We start from the raw sequence: 18,213 nt of genomic DNA, 5'->3' as shown, positions 1-18,213 counted from the left end.
CCCGACCCCCGATCACCATCCCCGACCCCCGATCACCATCTCCGACCCCCGATCACTGTCCCTGACCCGATCTCTGCCCCCGACCCCTGTTCATCGTCCCTGACACCCAACCCCCGATCCCTGGCCCCGACTCCCGATCACTGACCCTAAACCCCAGTCACCGTCCCCAACCCCCGACCCCCGATCACCATCCCCGACCCCCAATCACTGCCCTTAGCCCCGATCGCTGCACTGACCCCCGATCACCGTCCCCGACCCCCGATCACTGTCTCTTACCCCTGATTACCGTCCCCGACCCTCGACCCCTGATCACCGTCCCCGATCACCAAACCACGACCTCCGATCACCGTCCCCGACCCCCGATCATCGTCCCCGACCCCCGATCATCGTCTCCGAACTCCGATCAAGATCCCCGACCCCCGATCATCGTCTCTGACCCCCGATCACGATCTCCGACCCCCGATCACCATCCCCAAAACCCGACCCCCGATCACCGTCCCGATCCCCGACCCCCGATCACCGTCCCGATCCCCGACCCCCGATCACCGTCCCGATCCCCGACCCCCGATCACCGTATCCGACCCCCGATCACCCCAAACCCCGATCCCCGATCACTGCCCTGACCCCCGATCACCGTCCCCGACCCCCGATCACTGTCCCCGACCCCCGACCCCCGATCACTACCCTGACCCCCGATCACCGTCCCCGACCCCCGTTCATCGTCCCCGACCCCTGATCACCGTCCCTGACCCCCAATCACTGACCCCAAACCCCAGTCACCGTCCCCAACCACCAACCCCCGATCACCGACCCCGATCACCGTCCCGACCCCTGATTACTGCCCTGACCCCCGATCACTGTCCCCGACCCCCGATCATCATCCCTGACCCCTGATCACCGACCCCGGTCCCCGACCCCTGATCACCGTCCCTGTTCACCGTCCCTAATCACCGTCCCCGACCCCCGATCATCGTCCCCGACCCCCAATCATCGTCTCCGACCCCCGATCATCGTCCCTGACTCCCGAGCATCATCCCCGACCCCCGACCCATGATCCCTGCCCCCGATCACAGTCCCTGACCCCCGATCACCATCCCCGACCCCCGATCCCTGCCCCCGATCACCGTCCCCGACCCCAGATCACCGTCCCCGACCCCCGTTCATTGTCCCCGACCCCCGATCACCGTCCCCGACCCCTGATCACCGTCCCCGAGCCCCGACCCCCGACCCCCGACCCCCGATCGCTGACCCCAAACACCCGTCACCATTCCCAACCCTCGTCCCCCGATCACCGTCCCGGCCCCGACCCCCGATCACCATCCCCGACCCCCGATCACCATCCCCGACCCCCGATCACTGTCCCTGACCCCCGATCCCTGCCCCCGACCCCCGTTCATCGTACCCGACCTCTGATCACCGTCCCTGCCCCCGATCCCTGCCCCCGACCCCCGTTCATCGTCCCTGAACCCCAAACCCCGATCTCTGCCCCCGACCCCCGATCACTGACCCTAAACCCCAGTCACCGTCCCCAACCCCCGACCCCCGATCACCGTCTCCGATCACCATCCCGACCTCCGATCACCGTCCCTGACCCCCAATCATCGTCCCCGACCCCCGATCACCGTCCCCGACCCCCGATCATCGTTCCCAAACCCCAATCACTGCCCTGACCCCCGATCACTGCCGTGACCCCCGATCACTGTCCCTCACCCCTGATCACTGTCCCCGACCCCCGATCACCGTCCCCGATCACCAAACCACGGCCTCCGATCATCGTCCCCGACCCCCGATCCATGCCCCGACCCCCAATCACCGTCCCCGACCCCTGATCACCCCAAACCTCGATCCCCGATCACTGCCCTGACCCCCGATCACCGTCCCCGAACCCCAATCACTGTCCCCGACCCCCGATCACTGTCCCTGACCCCCAATCCCTGTCCCCGACCCCCGTTCATCGTCCTCGACCCCCGATCACCGTCCCTGCCCCCGATCCCTGCCCCCGCCCCCGGTCATCGCCCCTGACCCCCAACCCCCGATCCCAGCATCCGACCCCCGATCACTGACCCTAAACCCCAGTCACCGTCCCCAACCCCCGACCCACGATCACCGTCCCAACCCCCGATCACCATCCCCGGCCCCCAATCATCATCCCCGACCCCCGATCACCGTCCCAGACCCCCGATCATCGTCCCCAAACCCCAATCACTGCCTTGACCCCCGATCGCTGCCCTGACCCCCGATCACCGTCCCCAACCCCCGATCGCTGTCTCTTACCCCTGATTACTGTCCCCGACCCTCGACCCCCGATCACCGTCCCCGACCCCCGATCATCGTCTCCGACCCCCGATCATCGTCTCCGACCCCCGATCAAGATCCCCGACCCCCGATCAAGATCCCCGACCCCCGATCATCGTCTCCAACCCCCAAGCAAGATCCCCGACCCCCGATCACCGTCCATGACCCCCGATCCCTGCCCCCGACCCCCGATCGCTGACCCCAAACCCCCGTCACCATCCCCAACCCCCGATCACTGTCTCTGACCCCCGATCACTGCCCCCGACCCCCGTTCATCGTCCCCGACCTCCGATCATCGTCCCTGCCCCCGATCCCTGCTCCGGACCCCCGTTCATCGTCCCTGACCCCCAAACCCCGATCGCTGACCCCAAACCCCCGTCACCATCCCCAATCACTGTCCACGACCCCCGATCCATTCCCCGACCCCCAATCACCGTCCCCGACCCCCGATCACCCCAAACCCCGATCACTGTCCTGACCCCCGATCAAGATCCCCGACCCCCGATCACTGTCCCCGACCCCCGACCCCCGATCACTACTCTGACCCCCGATCACCGTCCCCGAACCCCGTTCATCGTCCCCGACCCCCGATCACCGTCCCTGACCCCCGATCACTGACCCCAAACCCCAGTCACCGTCCCCAACCACCGACCCCCGATCACCGTCCCGACCCCCGATCATCGTCCCTGACCCCCGATCACCGTCCCCAACCCCCGATCATTGTCCCCAAACCCCAATCACTGTCCTGACCCCCGATCACTGCCCTGACCCCCGATCACTGTCCCTCACCCGATTACCGTCCCCGACCCTCAACCCCCGATCACCGTCCCCGAACACCAATCACTGTCCCCGACCCCCGATCACTGTCCCTGACCCCCAATCCCTGCCCCTGACCCCCGTTCATCGTCCCCGACCCCCGATCACCGTCCCTGCCCCCGATCCCTGCCCCCGCCCCCAGTCATCGCCCCTGACCCCCAACCCCCGATCCCAGCACCCGACCCCCGATCACTGACCCTAAACCCCAGTCACCGTCCCCAACCCCCGACCCCCGATCACCGTCCCAACCCCCGATCACCATTCCCGACCCCCCAATCATCATCCCTGAACCCCGATCACCGTCCCAGACCCCCGATCACCGTCCCAGATCCACGATCATCGTCCACAAACCCCGATCGCTGCCCTGACCCCCGATCACCGTCCCAGACCCATGATCATCGTCCACAAACCCCAATCACTGCCTTGACTCCTGATCGCTGCCCTGACCCCCGATCACCGTCCCCGACCCCCGATCACCGTCCCAGACCCACGATCATCGTCCACAAACCCCGATCGCTGCCCTGACCCCCGATCACCGTCCCCAACCCCCGATCACCGTCCCAGACCCATGATCATCGTCCACAAACCCCAATCACTGCCTTGACCCCCGATCGCTGCCCTGACCCCCGATCACCATCCCCAACCCCCGATCGCTGTCTCTTACCCCTGATTACTGTCCCCGACCCTCGACCCCCGATCACCGTCCCCGATCACCAAACCACGACCTCTGATCACCGTCCCCAACCCCTGATCATCGTCTCCGACCCCGATCATCGTCCCCGACCCCCGATTATCGTCTCCGACCCCCGATCAAGATCCCCGACCCCCGATCAAGATCCCCAACCCCCGATCATCGTCTCCGACCCCCGATCACTATCCCCGACCCCCGATCATCATCTCCAACCCCCAAGCAAGATCCCCGACCCCCGATCACCGTCTCCGACCCCCGTTCATCGTCCCTGACCCACGATCCCTGCCCCCGACCCCCGATCGCTGACCACAAACCCCCGTCACCACCCCCAACCCCCGACCCCCGATCACCGTCCCGACCCCCGACCCTCGATCAGCATCCCCAATCACTGTCCACGACCCCCGATCCATGCCCCGACCCCCAATCACCGTCCCCGACCCCCGATCACCCCAAACCCCGATCCCCGATCACTGCCCTGACCCCCGATCAAGATCCCCGACCCCCAATCACTGTCCCCGACCCCCGATCCATGCCCCGACCCCCAATCACCGTCCCCGACCCCCGATCACCCCAAACCCCGATCCCCGATCACTGCCCTGACCCCCGATCAAGATCCCCGACCCCCAATCACTGTCCCCGACCCCCGACTCCCAATCACTACCCTGACCCCGATCACCGTCCCCGAACCCCGTTCATCGTCCCCGACCCCCGATCACCGTCCCTGACCCCCAATCACTGACCCCAAACCCCAGTCACCGTCCCCAACCACCGACCCCCGATCACCGTCCCGACCCCCGATCACCACCCCCAATCACTGTCCCCGACCCCTGATCACTGCCCTCACCCCCGATCACTGTCCCCGACCCCCGATCATCGTCCCTGACCCCTGATCACCGACCCCGACCACCGGCCCCTGATCACCGTCCCCGATCACCGTCCCAATCACCGTCCCCGACCCCTGATCATCGTCCCCGACCCCTGATCATCGTCTCCGACCCCCGATCATCGTCTCCGACCCCTGATCATCGTCCCCGACTCCCGAGCACCATCCCCGACCCCCGACCCCGATCCCTGCCCCCGATCACCGTCCCCGACCCCCGATCACCGTCCCCGACCCTTGATCATCGTCCCCGACCCCCGATCACCGTCCCCGACCCCCGATCGCCGTCCCCGACCCCCGATCACCGTCCCTGACCCCCGACCCCCGATCCCTGCCGTGACCCCCGATCACCGTCCCCGACCCCCGATCACCGCCCCCGACCCCCAATCACTGTCCCCGACCCCCGATCACTGTCCCTGACCCCCGATCCCTGCCCCGACCCCCGATCACCATCCCCGACCCCCGATCACCGCCCCGACCCCCAATCACTGTCCCCGACCCCCGATCACTGTCCCTGACCCCCGATCACTGTCCCTGACCCCCGATCCCTGCCCCGACCCCCGATCACCATCTCCGACCCCCGATCACTGTCCCTGACCCGATCTCTGCCCCCGACCCTTGTTCATCGTCCCTGACACCCAACCCCCGATCCCTGGCCCCGACTCCCGATCACTGACCCTAAACCCCAGTCACCGTCCCCAACCCCCGACCCCCGATCACCATCCCCGACCCCCAATCACTGCCCTTAGCCCCGATCGCTGCACTGACCCCCGATCACCGTCCCCGACCCCCGATCACTGTCTCTTACCCCTGATTACCGTCCCCGACCCTCGACCCCTGATCACCGTCCCCGATCACCAAACCACGACCTCCGATCACCGTCCCCGACCCCCGATCATCGTCCCCGACCCCCGATCATCATCCCCGACCCCCGATCAAGATCCCCGACCCTCGATCATCGTCTCTGACCCCCGATCACGATCTCCGACCCCCGATCACCATCCCCAAAGCCCGACCCCCGATCACCGTCCCGATCCCCGACCCCCGATCACCGTCCCGATCCCCGACCCCCGATCACCGTCCCGATCCCCGACCCCCGATCACCGTATCCGACCCCCGATCACCCCAAACCCCGATCCCCGATCACTGCCCTGACCCCCGATCACCGTCCCCGACCCCCGATCACTGTCCCCGACCCCCGACCCCCGATCACTACCCTGACCCCCGATCACCGTCCCCGACCCCCGTTCATCGTCCCCGACCCCTGATCACCGTCCCTGACCCCCAATCACTGACCCCAAACCCCAGTCACCGTCCCCAACCACCAACCCCCGATCACCGACCCCGATCACCGTCCCGACCCCTGATTACTGCCCTGACCCCCGATCACTGTCCCCGACCCCCGATCATCGTCCCTGACCCCTGATCACCGACCCCGGTCCCCGACCCCTGATCACCGTCCCTGTTCACCGTCCCTAATCACCGTCCCCGACCCCCGATCATCGTCCCCGACCCCCAATCATCGTCTCCGACCCCCGATCATCGTCCCTGACTCCCGAGCATCATCCCCGACCCCCGACCCCTGATCCCTGCCCCCGATCACAGTCCCTGACCCCCGATCACCATCCCCGACCCCCGATCCCTGCCCCCGATCACCGTCCCCGACCCCAGATCACCGTCCCCGACCCCCGTTCATTGTCCCCGACCCCCAATCACCGTCCCCGACCCCTGATCACCGTCCCTGAGCCCCGACCCCCGACCCCCGATCCCTGCCCCCGACCCCCGATCGCTGACCCCAAACACCCGTCACCATTCCCAACCCTCGTCCCCCGATCACCGTCCCGGCCCCGACCCCCGATCACCATCCCCGACCCCCGATCACCATCCCCGACCCCCGATCACTGTCCCTGACCCCCGATCCCTGCCCCCGACCCCCGTTCATCGTACCCGACCTCTGATCACCGTCCCTGCCCCCGATCCCTGCCCCGGACCCCCTTCATCGTTCCTGACCCCCAAACCCCGATCCCTGCCCCCGACACCCGATCACTGACCCTAAACCCCAGTCACCGTCCCCAACCCCCGACCCCCGATCACCGTCCCCGATCACCTTCCCGACCCCCAAGCAGCATCCCCAATCACTGTCCATGACCCCCGATCGCTGCCCCGATCCCCAATCACCGTCCCCGACCCCCAATCACTGTCCCCGACCTCCGATCATCGTCCCTGACCCCTGATCACCGACCCCGACCCCCGACCCCTGATCACCGTCCCTAATCATCGTCTCCAATCCCCGATCACAGTCCCCGACCCCCGATCACTGTCCCCGACCCCCGTTCATCGTCCCCGACCCCTGATCATCGTCCCCGACTCCCGAGCACCATCCCCGACCCCCAAACCCCGATCCCTGCCCCCGACACCCAATCACCGTCCCGACCCCCGATCACCATCCCCAACCCCAAATCATCGTCCCCGACCCCCGATCACCGTCCCCAACCCCCGATCATCGTCCCCAAACCCCAATCACTGCCCTGACCCCCGATCACTGCCCTGACCCCCGATCACTGTCCCTCACCCCTGATTACCGTCCCCGAACCTCGACCCCCAATCACCGTCCCCGACCCCCGTTCATCATCCCCAACCCCTGATCACTGTCCCCGACCCCCGTTCATCATCCCCGACCCTCGATCACCGTCCCTGACCCCCGATCCCTGCACCGACCCCCGATCGCTGACCCCAAACCCCCATCACCATCACCAACCCCCGACCCCCGATCACCGTCCCGACCTCCAAGCAGCATCCCCAATCACTGTCCCCGACCCCCGATCGCTGCCCCGATCCCCAATCACCGTCCCCGACCTCCACCCCAAACCCCAATCCCCGATCACTGCCCTGACCCCCGTTCACCGTCCCCGACCCCTGATCACTGTCCCCGACCCCCGATCACCATCCCTGACCCCCAATCACTGACCTCAAACCCCAGTCACCGTCCCCAACCACCGACCCCCGATCACCATCCCGACCCCCGACCCATGATCACCATCCCCAATCACTGTCCCCGACCCCCGATCACTGCCCTGACCCCCGATCACTGTCCCCGACCCCCGACCATCGTCCCTGACCCCTGATCACCGACCCCGACCCCTGATCACCGTCCCTAATCATCGTCTCCAATCCCCGATCACAGTCCCCGACCCCCGATCACCATCCCCGACCCCCGTTCATCGTCCCCGACCCCTGATCATCGTCCCCGACTCCCGAGCACCATCCCAGGCCCCCAAACCCTGATCCCTGCCCCCGACACCCGATCACTGACCCTAAACCCCAGTCACCGACCCAACCCCCGACCCCCGACCCCCGATCACCGTCCCCGATCATCGTCCCGACCCCCGATCACCATCCCCAACCCCCAATCATCGTCCCCGACCCCCGATCACCGTCCCCAACCCCCGATCATCGTCCCCATACCCCAATCACTGCCCTGACCCCCGATCACTGCCCTGACCCCCGATCACTGTCCCTCACCCCTGATTACCGTCCCCGACCCTCAACCCCCAATCACCGTCCCCGACCCCCGTTTCATCATCCCCAACCCCTGATCACTGTCCCCGACCCCCGTTCATCATCCCCGACCCCCGATCACCGTCCCTGACCCCCGATCCCTGCACCGATCCCCGATCGCTGACCCCAAACCCCCGTCACCATCCCCAACCCCCGACCCCCGATCACCATCCCCGATCACCGTCCCGACCCCCAAGCAGCATCCCCAATCACCGTCCCCGACCTCCGATCACCCCAAACCCCAATCCCCGATCACTGCCCTGACCCCCGTTCACCGTCCCCGACTCCCGATCACTATCCCCGACCCCCGATCACTACCCTGACCCTCGATCACCGTCCCCGACCCCCGTTCATTGTCCCCGACCCCCGATCACCGTCCCTGACCCCCAATCACTGACCCCAAACCCCAGTCACCGTCCCCAACCACCGATCCCCGATCACCATCCCGACCCCCGACCCATGATCACCATCCCCAATCACTGTCCCCGACCCCCGATCACTGCCCTGACCCCCGATCACTGTCCCCGACCCCCGATCATCGTCCCTGACCCCTGATCACCGTCCCTAATCATCGTCTCCAATCCCCGATCACAGTCCCTGACCCCCGATCACCATCCCCGACCCCTGATCATCGTCCCCGACTCCCGAGCACCATCCCCGACCCCCGACCCGTGATCCCTGCCCCGATCACCGTCCCCGACCCCCGATCGCCGTCCCCGACCCCCGATCACCATCCCGGACCCCCGACCCGTGATCCCTGCCCCGATCACCGTCCCCGACCCCCGATCACCGTCCCCGACCCCCGATCACCATCCCGGACCCCCGACCCGTGATCCCTGCCCCGATCACCGTCCCCAACCCCCGATCACCGTCCCCGACCCCCGCTCATTGTTCCCGACCCCTGATCACCGTCCCCGACCCCCGATCACCGTTCCTGACCCCCGACCCCGATCCCTGCCCCCGACCCCCGATCGCTGATCCCAAACCCCCATTCATTGTCCCCGACCCCCGATCACCGACCCCGACCCCCGTCCCTGACCCCCGACCCACGATCACCATCCTCAATCACTGTCCCCGATCCCCGATCACTGCCCTGACCCCCGATCACTGTTCCCGACCCCCGATCATCGTCCCTGACCCCTGATCACCGACCCCGACCCCTGATCACCGTCCCTGTTTCTATAGCAGGAAGGGGGTACTGAAGTTGCATGTTCAGCCATGAACTCATTGAATGGCGGTGCAGGCTAGAAGGGCTGAATGGCCTACTCCTGCACCTATTTTCTGTTTCTATGTTTCGATGACCCCCGATCCCTGCCCCCGACCCCCGATCGCTGACCCCAAACCCCGTCACCATTTCCAAACCCCGTCCCCCGATCACCGACTCCGATCACCGTCCCGACCCCCGACCCCCGATCACTGCCGTGACCCCCGATCACCGTCCCCGAACCCCAATCACTGTCCCCGACCCCCGATCACTGTCCCTGACCCCCGATCCCTGCCACGACCCCCGATCACCATCCCCGACCCCCGATCCCTGCCCCGACCCCCGATCACCATCCCCGACCCCCGATCACTGTCCCTGACCCCCAATCCCTGCCCCCGACCCCCGTTCATCGTTCCCGACTCCCGATCACCGTCCCTGCCCCCGATCCCTGCCCCCGCCCCTGGTCATCGCCCCTGACCCCCAACCCCCGATCCCTGCCCCCGACCCCCGATCACTGACCCTAAACCCCAGTCACCGTCCCCAAACCCCGACCCCCGATCACCGTCCCTGACCCCCCAATCATCATCCCCGACCCCCGATCACCATCCCCGACCCCCAATCATCATCCCCGACCCCCAATCACCATCCCCGACCCCCAATCATCATCCCCGACCCCCGATCACCGTCCCAGACCCACGATCATCGTCCCCAAACCACAATCACTGCCTTGACCCCCGATCGCTGCCCTGACCCCCGATCACCGTCCCCAACCCCCGATCACTGTCTCTTACCCCTGATTACCATCCCCGACCCTCGACCCCCGGTCACCGTCCCCGATCACCAAACCACGACCTCCGATCACCGTCCCCGACCCCCGATCATCGTCTCCGACCCCCGATCATCGTCCCCGACCCCCGATCATCGTCTCCGATCCCCGATCACTATCCCCGACCCCCGATCATCGACTCTAACCCCCAAGCAAGATCCCCGACCCCCGATCATCGTGTCCAACCCCCAATCATCGTGTCCGATCACCGTCCATGACCCCCGATCCCTGCCCCCGACCCCCGATCGCTGACCCCAAACTCCCGTCACCATCCCCAACCCCCGATCACTGTCCCTGACCCCCGATCCCTGCCCCCGACCCCCATTCATCGTCCCCGACCTCCGATCACCGTCCCTGCCCCCGATCCCTGCTCCGGACCCCCGTTCATCGTCCCTGACCTCCAATCCCCGATCCCTGCCCCCGACCCCCGTTCACCGTCCCCGACCCCCGATCACTATCCCCGACCCCCGATCACTACCCTGACCCTCGATCACCGTCCCCGACCCCCGTTCATTGTCCCCGACCCCCGATCACCGTCCCTGACCCCCAATCACTGACCCCAAACCCCAGTCACCGTCCCCAACCACCGACCCCCGATCACCATCCCGACCCCCGACCCATGATCACCATCCCCAATCACTGTCCCCGACCCCCGATCACTGCCCTGGCCCCCGATCACTTTCCCCGACCCCCGATCATCGTCCCTGACCCCTGATCACCGACCCCGACCCCTGATCACCGTCCCTAATCATCGTCTCCAATCCCCGATCACAGTCCCCGACCCCCGATCACCATCCCCGACCCCCGTTCATCATCCCCGACCCCTGATCATCGTCCCCGACTCCCGAGCACCATCCCCGACCCCCGACCTGTGATCCCTGCCCCGATCACCATCCCCGACCCCTGATCATCGTCCCCGACTCCCGAGTACCATCCCCGACCCCCGACCCGTGATCCCTGCCCCGATCACCGTCCCCGACCCCCGATCACCGTCCCCGACCCCCGATCACCATCCCGGACCCCCGACCCGTGATCCCTGCCCCGATCACCGTCCCCGACCCCCGATCACCGTCCCCGACCCCCGTTCATTGTCCCCGACCCCTGATCACCGTCCCCGACCCCCGATCACCGTTCCTGACCCCCGACCCCGATCCCTGCCCCTGACCCCCGATCGCTGATCCCAAACCCCCATTCATTGTCCCCGACCCCCGATCACCGACCCCGACCCCCGTCCCTGACCCCCGACCCACGATCACCATCCTCAATCATTGTCCCCGATCCCCGATCACTGCCCTGACCCCCGATCACTGTTCCCGACCCCCGATCATCGTCCCTGACCCCTGATCACCGACCCCGACCCCTGATCACCGTCCCTGTTTCTATAGCAGGAAGGGGGTACTGAAGTTGCATGTTCAGCCATGAACTCATTGAATGGCGGTGCAGGCTAGAAGGGCTGAATGGCCTACTCCTGCACCTATTTTCTGTTTCTATGTTTCGATGACCCCCGATCCCTGCCCCCGACCGCTGACCCCAAACCCCGTCACCATTTCCAAACCCCGTCCCCCGATCACCGACTCCGATCACCGTCCCGACCCCCGACCCCCGATCACTGCCGTGACCCCCGACCACCGTCCCCGAACCCCAATCACTGTCCCCGACCCCCGATCACTGTCCCTGACCCCCGATCCCTGCCACGACCCCCGATCACCATCCCCGACCCCCGATCCCTGCCCCGACCCCCGATCACCATCCCCGACCCCCGATCACTGTCCCTGACCCCCAATCCCTGCCCCCGACCCCCGTTCATCGTCCCCGACTCCCGATCACCGTCCCTGCCCCCGATCCCTGCCCCCGCCCCCGGTCATCGCCCCTGACCCCCAACCCCCGATCCCTGCCCCCGACCCCCGATCACTGACCCTAAACCCCAGTCACCGTCCCCAAACCCCGACCCCCGATCACCGTCCCAACCCCCGATCAGCATCCCCGACCCCCCAATCATCATCCCCGACCCCCGATCACCATCCCCGACCCCCAATCATCATCCCCGACCCCCAATCACCATCCCCGACCCCCAATCATCATCCCCGACCCCCAATCACCATCCCCGACCCCCGATCACCGTCCCAACCCCCGATCACCATCCCCGACCCCCAATCATCATCCCCGACCCCCAATCACCATCCCCGACCCCCGATCACCGTCCCAGACCCACGATCATCGTCCCCAAACCACAATCACTGCCTTGACCCCCGATCGCTGCCCTGACCCCCGATCACCGTCCCCAACCCCCGATCACTGTCTCTTACCCCTGATTACCATCCCCGACCCTCGACCCCCGGTCACCGTCCCCGATCACCAAACCACGACCTCCGATCACCGTCCCCGACCCCCGATTATCGTCTCCGACCCCCGATCATCGTCCCCGACCCCCGATCATCGTCTCCGACCCCCGATCACTATCCCCGACCCCCGATCATCGACTCTAACCCCCAAGCAAGATCCCCGACCCCCGATCATCGTGTCCAACCCCCAATCATCGTGTCCGACCCCCGTTCACCGTCCATGACCCCCGATCCCTGCCCCCGACCCCCGATCGCTGACCCCAAACTCCCGTCACCATCCCCAACCCCCGATCACTGTCCCTGACCCCCGATCACTGCCCCCGACCCCCGTTCATCGTCCCCGACCTCCGATCATCGTCCCTGCCCCCGATCCCTGCTCCGGACCCCCGTTCATCGTCCCTGACCCCCAAACCCCGATCCCTGCCCCCGACCCCCGATCACCGTCCCAGACCCACGATTATCGTCCCCAAACCACAATCACTGCCTTGACCCCCGATCGCTGCCCTGACCCCCGATCACCGTCCCCAACCCCCGATCACTGTCTCTTACCCCCTGATTACCATCCCCGACCCTCGACCCCCGATCACCGTCCCCGATCACCAAACCACAACCTCCGATTACCGTCCCCGACCCCCGATCATCGTCTCCGACCCCCGATCACTATCCCCGACCCCCGATCATCGACTCCAACCCCCGATCATCGTCCCTGACCCCCGATCCCTGCCCCCGACCCCCATTCATCGTCCCCGACCTCCGATCACCGTCCCTGCCCCCGATCCCTGCTCCGGACCCCCGTTCATTGTCCCTGACCTCCAAACCCCGATCCCTGCCCCCGACCCCCGATCACTGACCCTAAACCCCAGTCACCGTCCCCGACCCCCGACCCCCGATCACCGTCCCAACCTCCGATCACCATCCCCGACCCCCAATCATCGTCCCCGACACCCGCTCACCGTCCCCGACCCCCGATCATCGTTCCCAAACCCCAATCACTGCCCTGACCCCCGATCACTGCCGTGACCCCCGATCACTGTCCCTCACCCCTGATTAACGTCCCCGACCCTCGAACCCCGATCACCGTCCCCGATCACCAAACCACGAACTCCGATCACCGTCTCCGACCCCCGATCATCGTCCCCGACCCCCGATCATCGTTTCTGACCCCCGATCAAGATCCCCGACCCCCGATCAAGATCCCCGACCCCCGATCATTGTCTCCGACCCCCGATCATCGTCTCCAACCCCCGATCAAGATCCCCGACCCCCGATCATTGTCTCCGACCCCCGATCAAGATCCCCGACCCCCGATCATTGTCTCCGACCCCCGATCAAGATCCCCGACCCCCGATCATTGTCTCCGACCCCCGATCACCGTCCCCGACCCCCGATCATTGTCTCCGACCCCCGATCAAGATCCCCGACCCCCGATCATTGTCTCCGACCCCCGATCACCGTCCCCGACCCCCGATCATTGTCTCCGACCCACGATCACCGTCCCCGACCCCCGATCATTGTCTCCGACCCCCGATCAAGATCCCCGACCCCCGATCATTGTCTCCGACCCCCGATCACCATCACCGACCCCCGATCATCGTCTCCGACCCCCGATCAAGATCCCCGACCCCCGATCATCGTCTCTGACCCCCGATCACCATCCCCGACCCCCAATCACTGACCCTGACCCCTGATCACCGTCCCTGACCCCCGATCCTCGATCACCATGCCCGACCCCCGATGACCGTCCCCAACCCCGATCACCGTCCCTGACCCCCGATCACTGTCCCCGACCCCCGATCACCGTCCCCGACCCCCGATCACCGTCCCCGACCCCGATCACCGTCCCCGACCCCCGATCACCGTCCCCGACCCCCGATCACCGTCCCCGACCCCGATCACCGTCCCCGACCCCCGATCACCGTCCCCCACCCCCGATCACCGTCCCCGACCCCCGATCACCGTCCCCCACCAGCGATCACCTTCCCCGACCCCCGATCACCGTCCCTGACCCCCGATCACCGTTCCGGACCCCCGATCACCGTCCCCGACCCCCGATCACCGTCCCCCACCCCCGATCACCGTCCCCGACCTCCGATCACCGTCCCCGACCCCCGATCACCGTTCCCGACCCCCGATCACCGTCCCCGACCCCCGATCACCGTCCCTGACCCCGATCACCGTCCCCGACCCCCGATCACCGTCCCCGACCCCGATCACCGTCCCCGACCCCCTGATCACCGTCCCCGACCCCCGATCACCGTTCCCGACCCCCGATCACCGTCCCCCGATCACCATCCCCGACCTCCGATCACCAGACACGTCCCCCGATCACCAGACACGTCCCCCGATCACCGTCCCCAACCCCCGATCACTGTCCCCGACCCCCGATCACCGTCCCCCACCCCCGATCACCGTCCCCCACCCCCGATCACCATCCCCGACCTCCGATCACCAGACACGTCCCCCGATCACCAGACACGTCCCCCGATCACCGTCCCCAACCCCCGATCACCATCCCCGACCCCCGATCACCGTCCCCGACCCCCGATCACCGTCCCCCACCCCCGATCACCATCCCCGACCTCCGATCACCAGACACGTCCCCCGATCACCAGACACGTCCCCCGATCACCATCCCCAACCCCCGATCACCGTCCCCCACCCCCGATCACCGTCCCCAACCCCCGATCACCGTCCCCAACCCCCGATCACCATCCCCGACCCCCGATCACCGTCCCCGACCCCCGATCACCGTCCCCGACCCCCGATCACCATCCCCGACCCCCGATCACCGTCCCCGACCCCCGATCACCATCCCCGACCCCGATCACCGAACCACGACCCCCGATCACTGTCCCCGACCCCCGATCACCGTCCCTGACCCCCGATCACCGAACCACGACCCCCGATCACTGTCCCCGACCCCCGATCACCGTCCCCCACCCCCGATCACCGTCCACGACCCCCGATCACCGTCCCCGACCCCCGATCACCGTCCCCCACCCCCGATCACCGTCCACGACCCCCGATCACTGTCCCCGACCCCCGATCACCGTCCCCGACCCCCGATCACCGTCCCCCACCCCCGATCACCGTCCCCCACCCCCGATCACCATCCCCGACCTCCGATCACCGTCCCCGACCCCGATCACCGAACCACGACCCCCGATCACTGTCCCCGACCCCCGATCACCATCCCCGACCCCGATCACCGAACCACGACCCCCGATCACTGTCCCCGACCCCCGATCACCGTCCCCGACCCCCGATCACCGAACCACGACCCCCGATCACTGTCCCCGAGCCCCGATCACCGTTCCCGACCCCCGATCACCGTCCCCGACCACCGTCCCCGACCCCTCGATCACCGTTCCCGACCCCCGATCACCGTCCCCGACCCCCGATCACCGTCCCCGACCACCGTCCCCGACCCCTCGATCACCATCCCCGACCCCGATCACTGTCCCCGACCCCCGATCACCGTCCCCGACCCCCGATCACCGTCCCCGAGCCCCGATCACCGTCCCCGAGCCCCGATCACCGTTCCCGACCCCCGATCACCGTCCCCGACCCCGATCACCGTCCATGACCCCCGATCACCGTCCCCGACCCCGATCACCGTCCCCGACCCCCGATCACCGTCCCCGACCCCCGATCACCGTCCCCGATCTCCGATCACCGTCCCCGACCCCCGATCACCATCGCCGACCCCCGATCACCATCCCCGACCCCCGATCACCATCCCATACCCCCAATCACCATCGCCGATCCCCGATCACCGTCCCCGACCCCCGATCACCGTCCCCGACCCCCGATCACCGTCCCTGACCCCTGATCACCGTCCCTGACCCCCGATCACCGTCCCCGACCCCCGATCACCATCCCCGACCCCCGATCATTGTCCCCGATCCCCGATCACCGTCCCCGACCCCCGATCATCGTCCCTGACCCCCGACCCCCGATCACCGTCCCCGACCCCCGATCACCGTCCCCAACCCCCGACCCCCGATCACCGTCCCCGACCCCCGATCATCGTCCCCGACCCCCGATCACCGTCCCTGAGCCCCGATCACCGTTCCCGACCCCCGATCACCATCCCCGACCTCCGATCACCAGACACGTCCCCCGATCACCGTCCCCGACCCCCGATCACCATCCCCGACCCCCAATCACCATCGTCGACCCCCGATCACCATCCCATACCCCCAATCACCATCGCCGACCCCCGATCACCATCGTCGACCCCCGATCACCATCCCCGACCCCCGATCACCGTCCCCGACCACCGTCCCCGACCCCGATCACCATCGTCGACCCCCGATCACCATCCCCGACCCCCGATCACCGTCCCCGACCACCGTCCCCGACCCCGATCACCGTCCCCGACCCCCGACCACCGTCCCCGACCCCGATCACCATCGTCGACCCCCGATCACCATCCCCGACCCCCGATCACCGTCCCCGACCACCGTCCCCGACCCCGATCACCATCCCCGACCCCCGACCACCGTCCCCGACCCCGATCACCGTCCCCGACCCCCGATCACCGTCCCCGACCCCCGATCACCGTCCCCGACCCCCGATCACCGTCCCCCACTCCCGATCACCGTCCCCGACCCCGATCACCGTCCCCGACCCCCAATCACCGATTAGCTTTTCTAATTTCTTTAAACCTGTCTATTCTATTGAGCACGTTCTCTCGGATGTAACTGCTTCACTTTATTCCTGTAATAGAAACTATCTTTTCAATAAAAATACATATTGTGGGTGTACAATATAGGGAATTGACAACGACCACCTTCATCTTGATTTGTTCTGACCTATTTGAAGTTAAAGCAATAATATGAAATGGCGGGTAGCAGGTACAAGGCCCTGGATAGGAATGTTGTCCCGTGAATTGCCTTACAGCTTGGGCTTTCTTTCACAATTTTGTCAATCACTGTAAAAGTCTGTCTTATGGAACAAACTCCATCAACACTGCCCAGCAAGAGAAATAGTCTATAGCCTGCTAATGATTCAAGCAAGCTTGGTCCCATGTGCATAAGTTTCAAAGACATTTGCTCTCGTACTAGTAACAGTGGAAACGCCATCTCTTTTCTGTGCGGGAACAACATAACGAAGTGTGGACATTTTCTGCTTGCTTTCTTGTTCCAAGCCTTCTGGTGGAGAGAGTGAATATATTGATATCGGTGGTTCATTGCTTTCTACTCTGGAAATACTCACTATTTTGTTTTGCTCTGAAAATCGGCAGAATAGCAATCAGTACAGCCAAAGCTTCACATGCGAGGAATAACTTCCCTTTATCTGTCAGTCAATAAAATGAGGGAGAAGTAAGTTGCAATCAGCCTACATAAAAACTTGCACGCAAGGTGCCCCCATCCTCCACAGCTCTTTTAATTTCTTTAAACCTGTCTATTCTATTGAGCACGTTCTCTTGGATGTAACTGCTTCATTTTATTCCTGTAAAAAGCTTCAGATCTCAGAGCACAGTGCCCGAGTTTCTGAGACGGTATTTACAGATAAGATCATGGCCTGGAAATTTAACCATGCCAGAAATCGGGTGTGCAGTGGGAGGAGCTGTAAGCATTGACTCAAGCAGCATTC

The 18,213-nt window shown here is 65.9% G+C and overlaps 1 protein-coding gene across 1 annotated transcript in view; it reads right to left on the bottom strand.

The window, feature by feature from the left end:
• The window catches only part of LOC139269217 (uncharacterized), a 294,951-nt gene that overhangs the window by 109,587 nt on the left and 167,151 nt on the right, over positions 1 to 18,213 (bottom strand). Inside the window, exon 9 of the mRNA XM_070888309.1 lies at positions 17,833 to 17,913. Coding sequence (XP_070744410.1) covers positions 17,833 to 17,913 — 81 coding nt within the window. The remainder of the gene's footprint in view (positions 1 to 17,832; positions 17,914 to 18,213) is intronic.

Source organism: Pristiophorus japonicus, chromosome 8, assembly GCF_044704955.1.
Source record: "Pristiophorus japonicus isolate sPriJap1 chromosome 8, sPriJap1.hap1, whole genome shotgun sequence".
In the NCBI taxonomy this organism is placed as follows: Eukaryota; Metazoa; Chordata; class Chondrichthyes; family Pristiophoridae; genus Pristiophorus; species Pristiophorus japonicus.
This window is presented reverse-complemented; position numbering and strand designations above follow the sequence as displayed.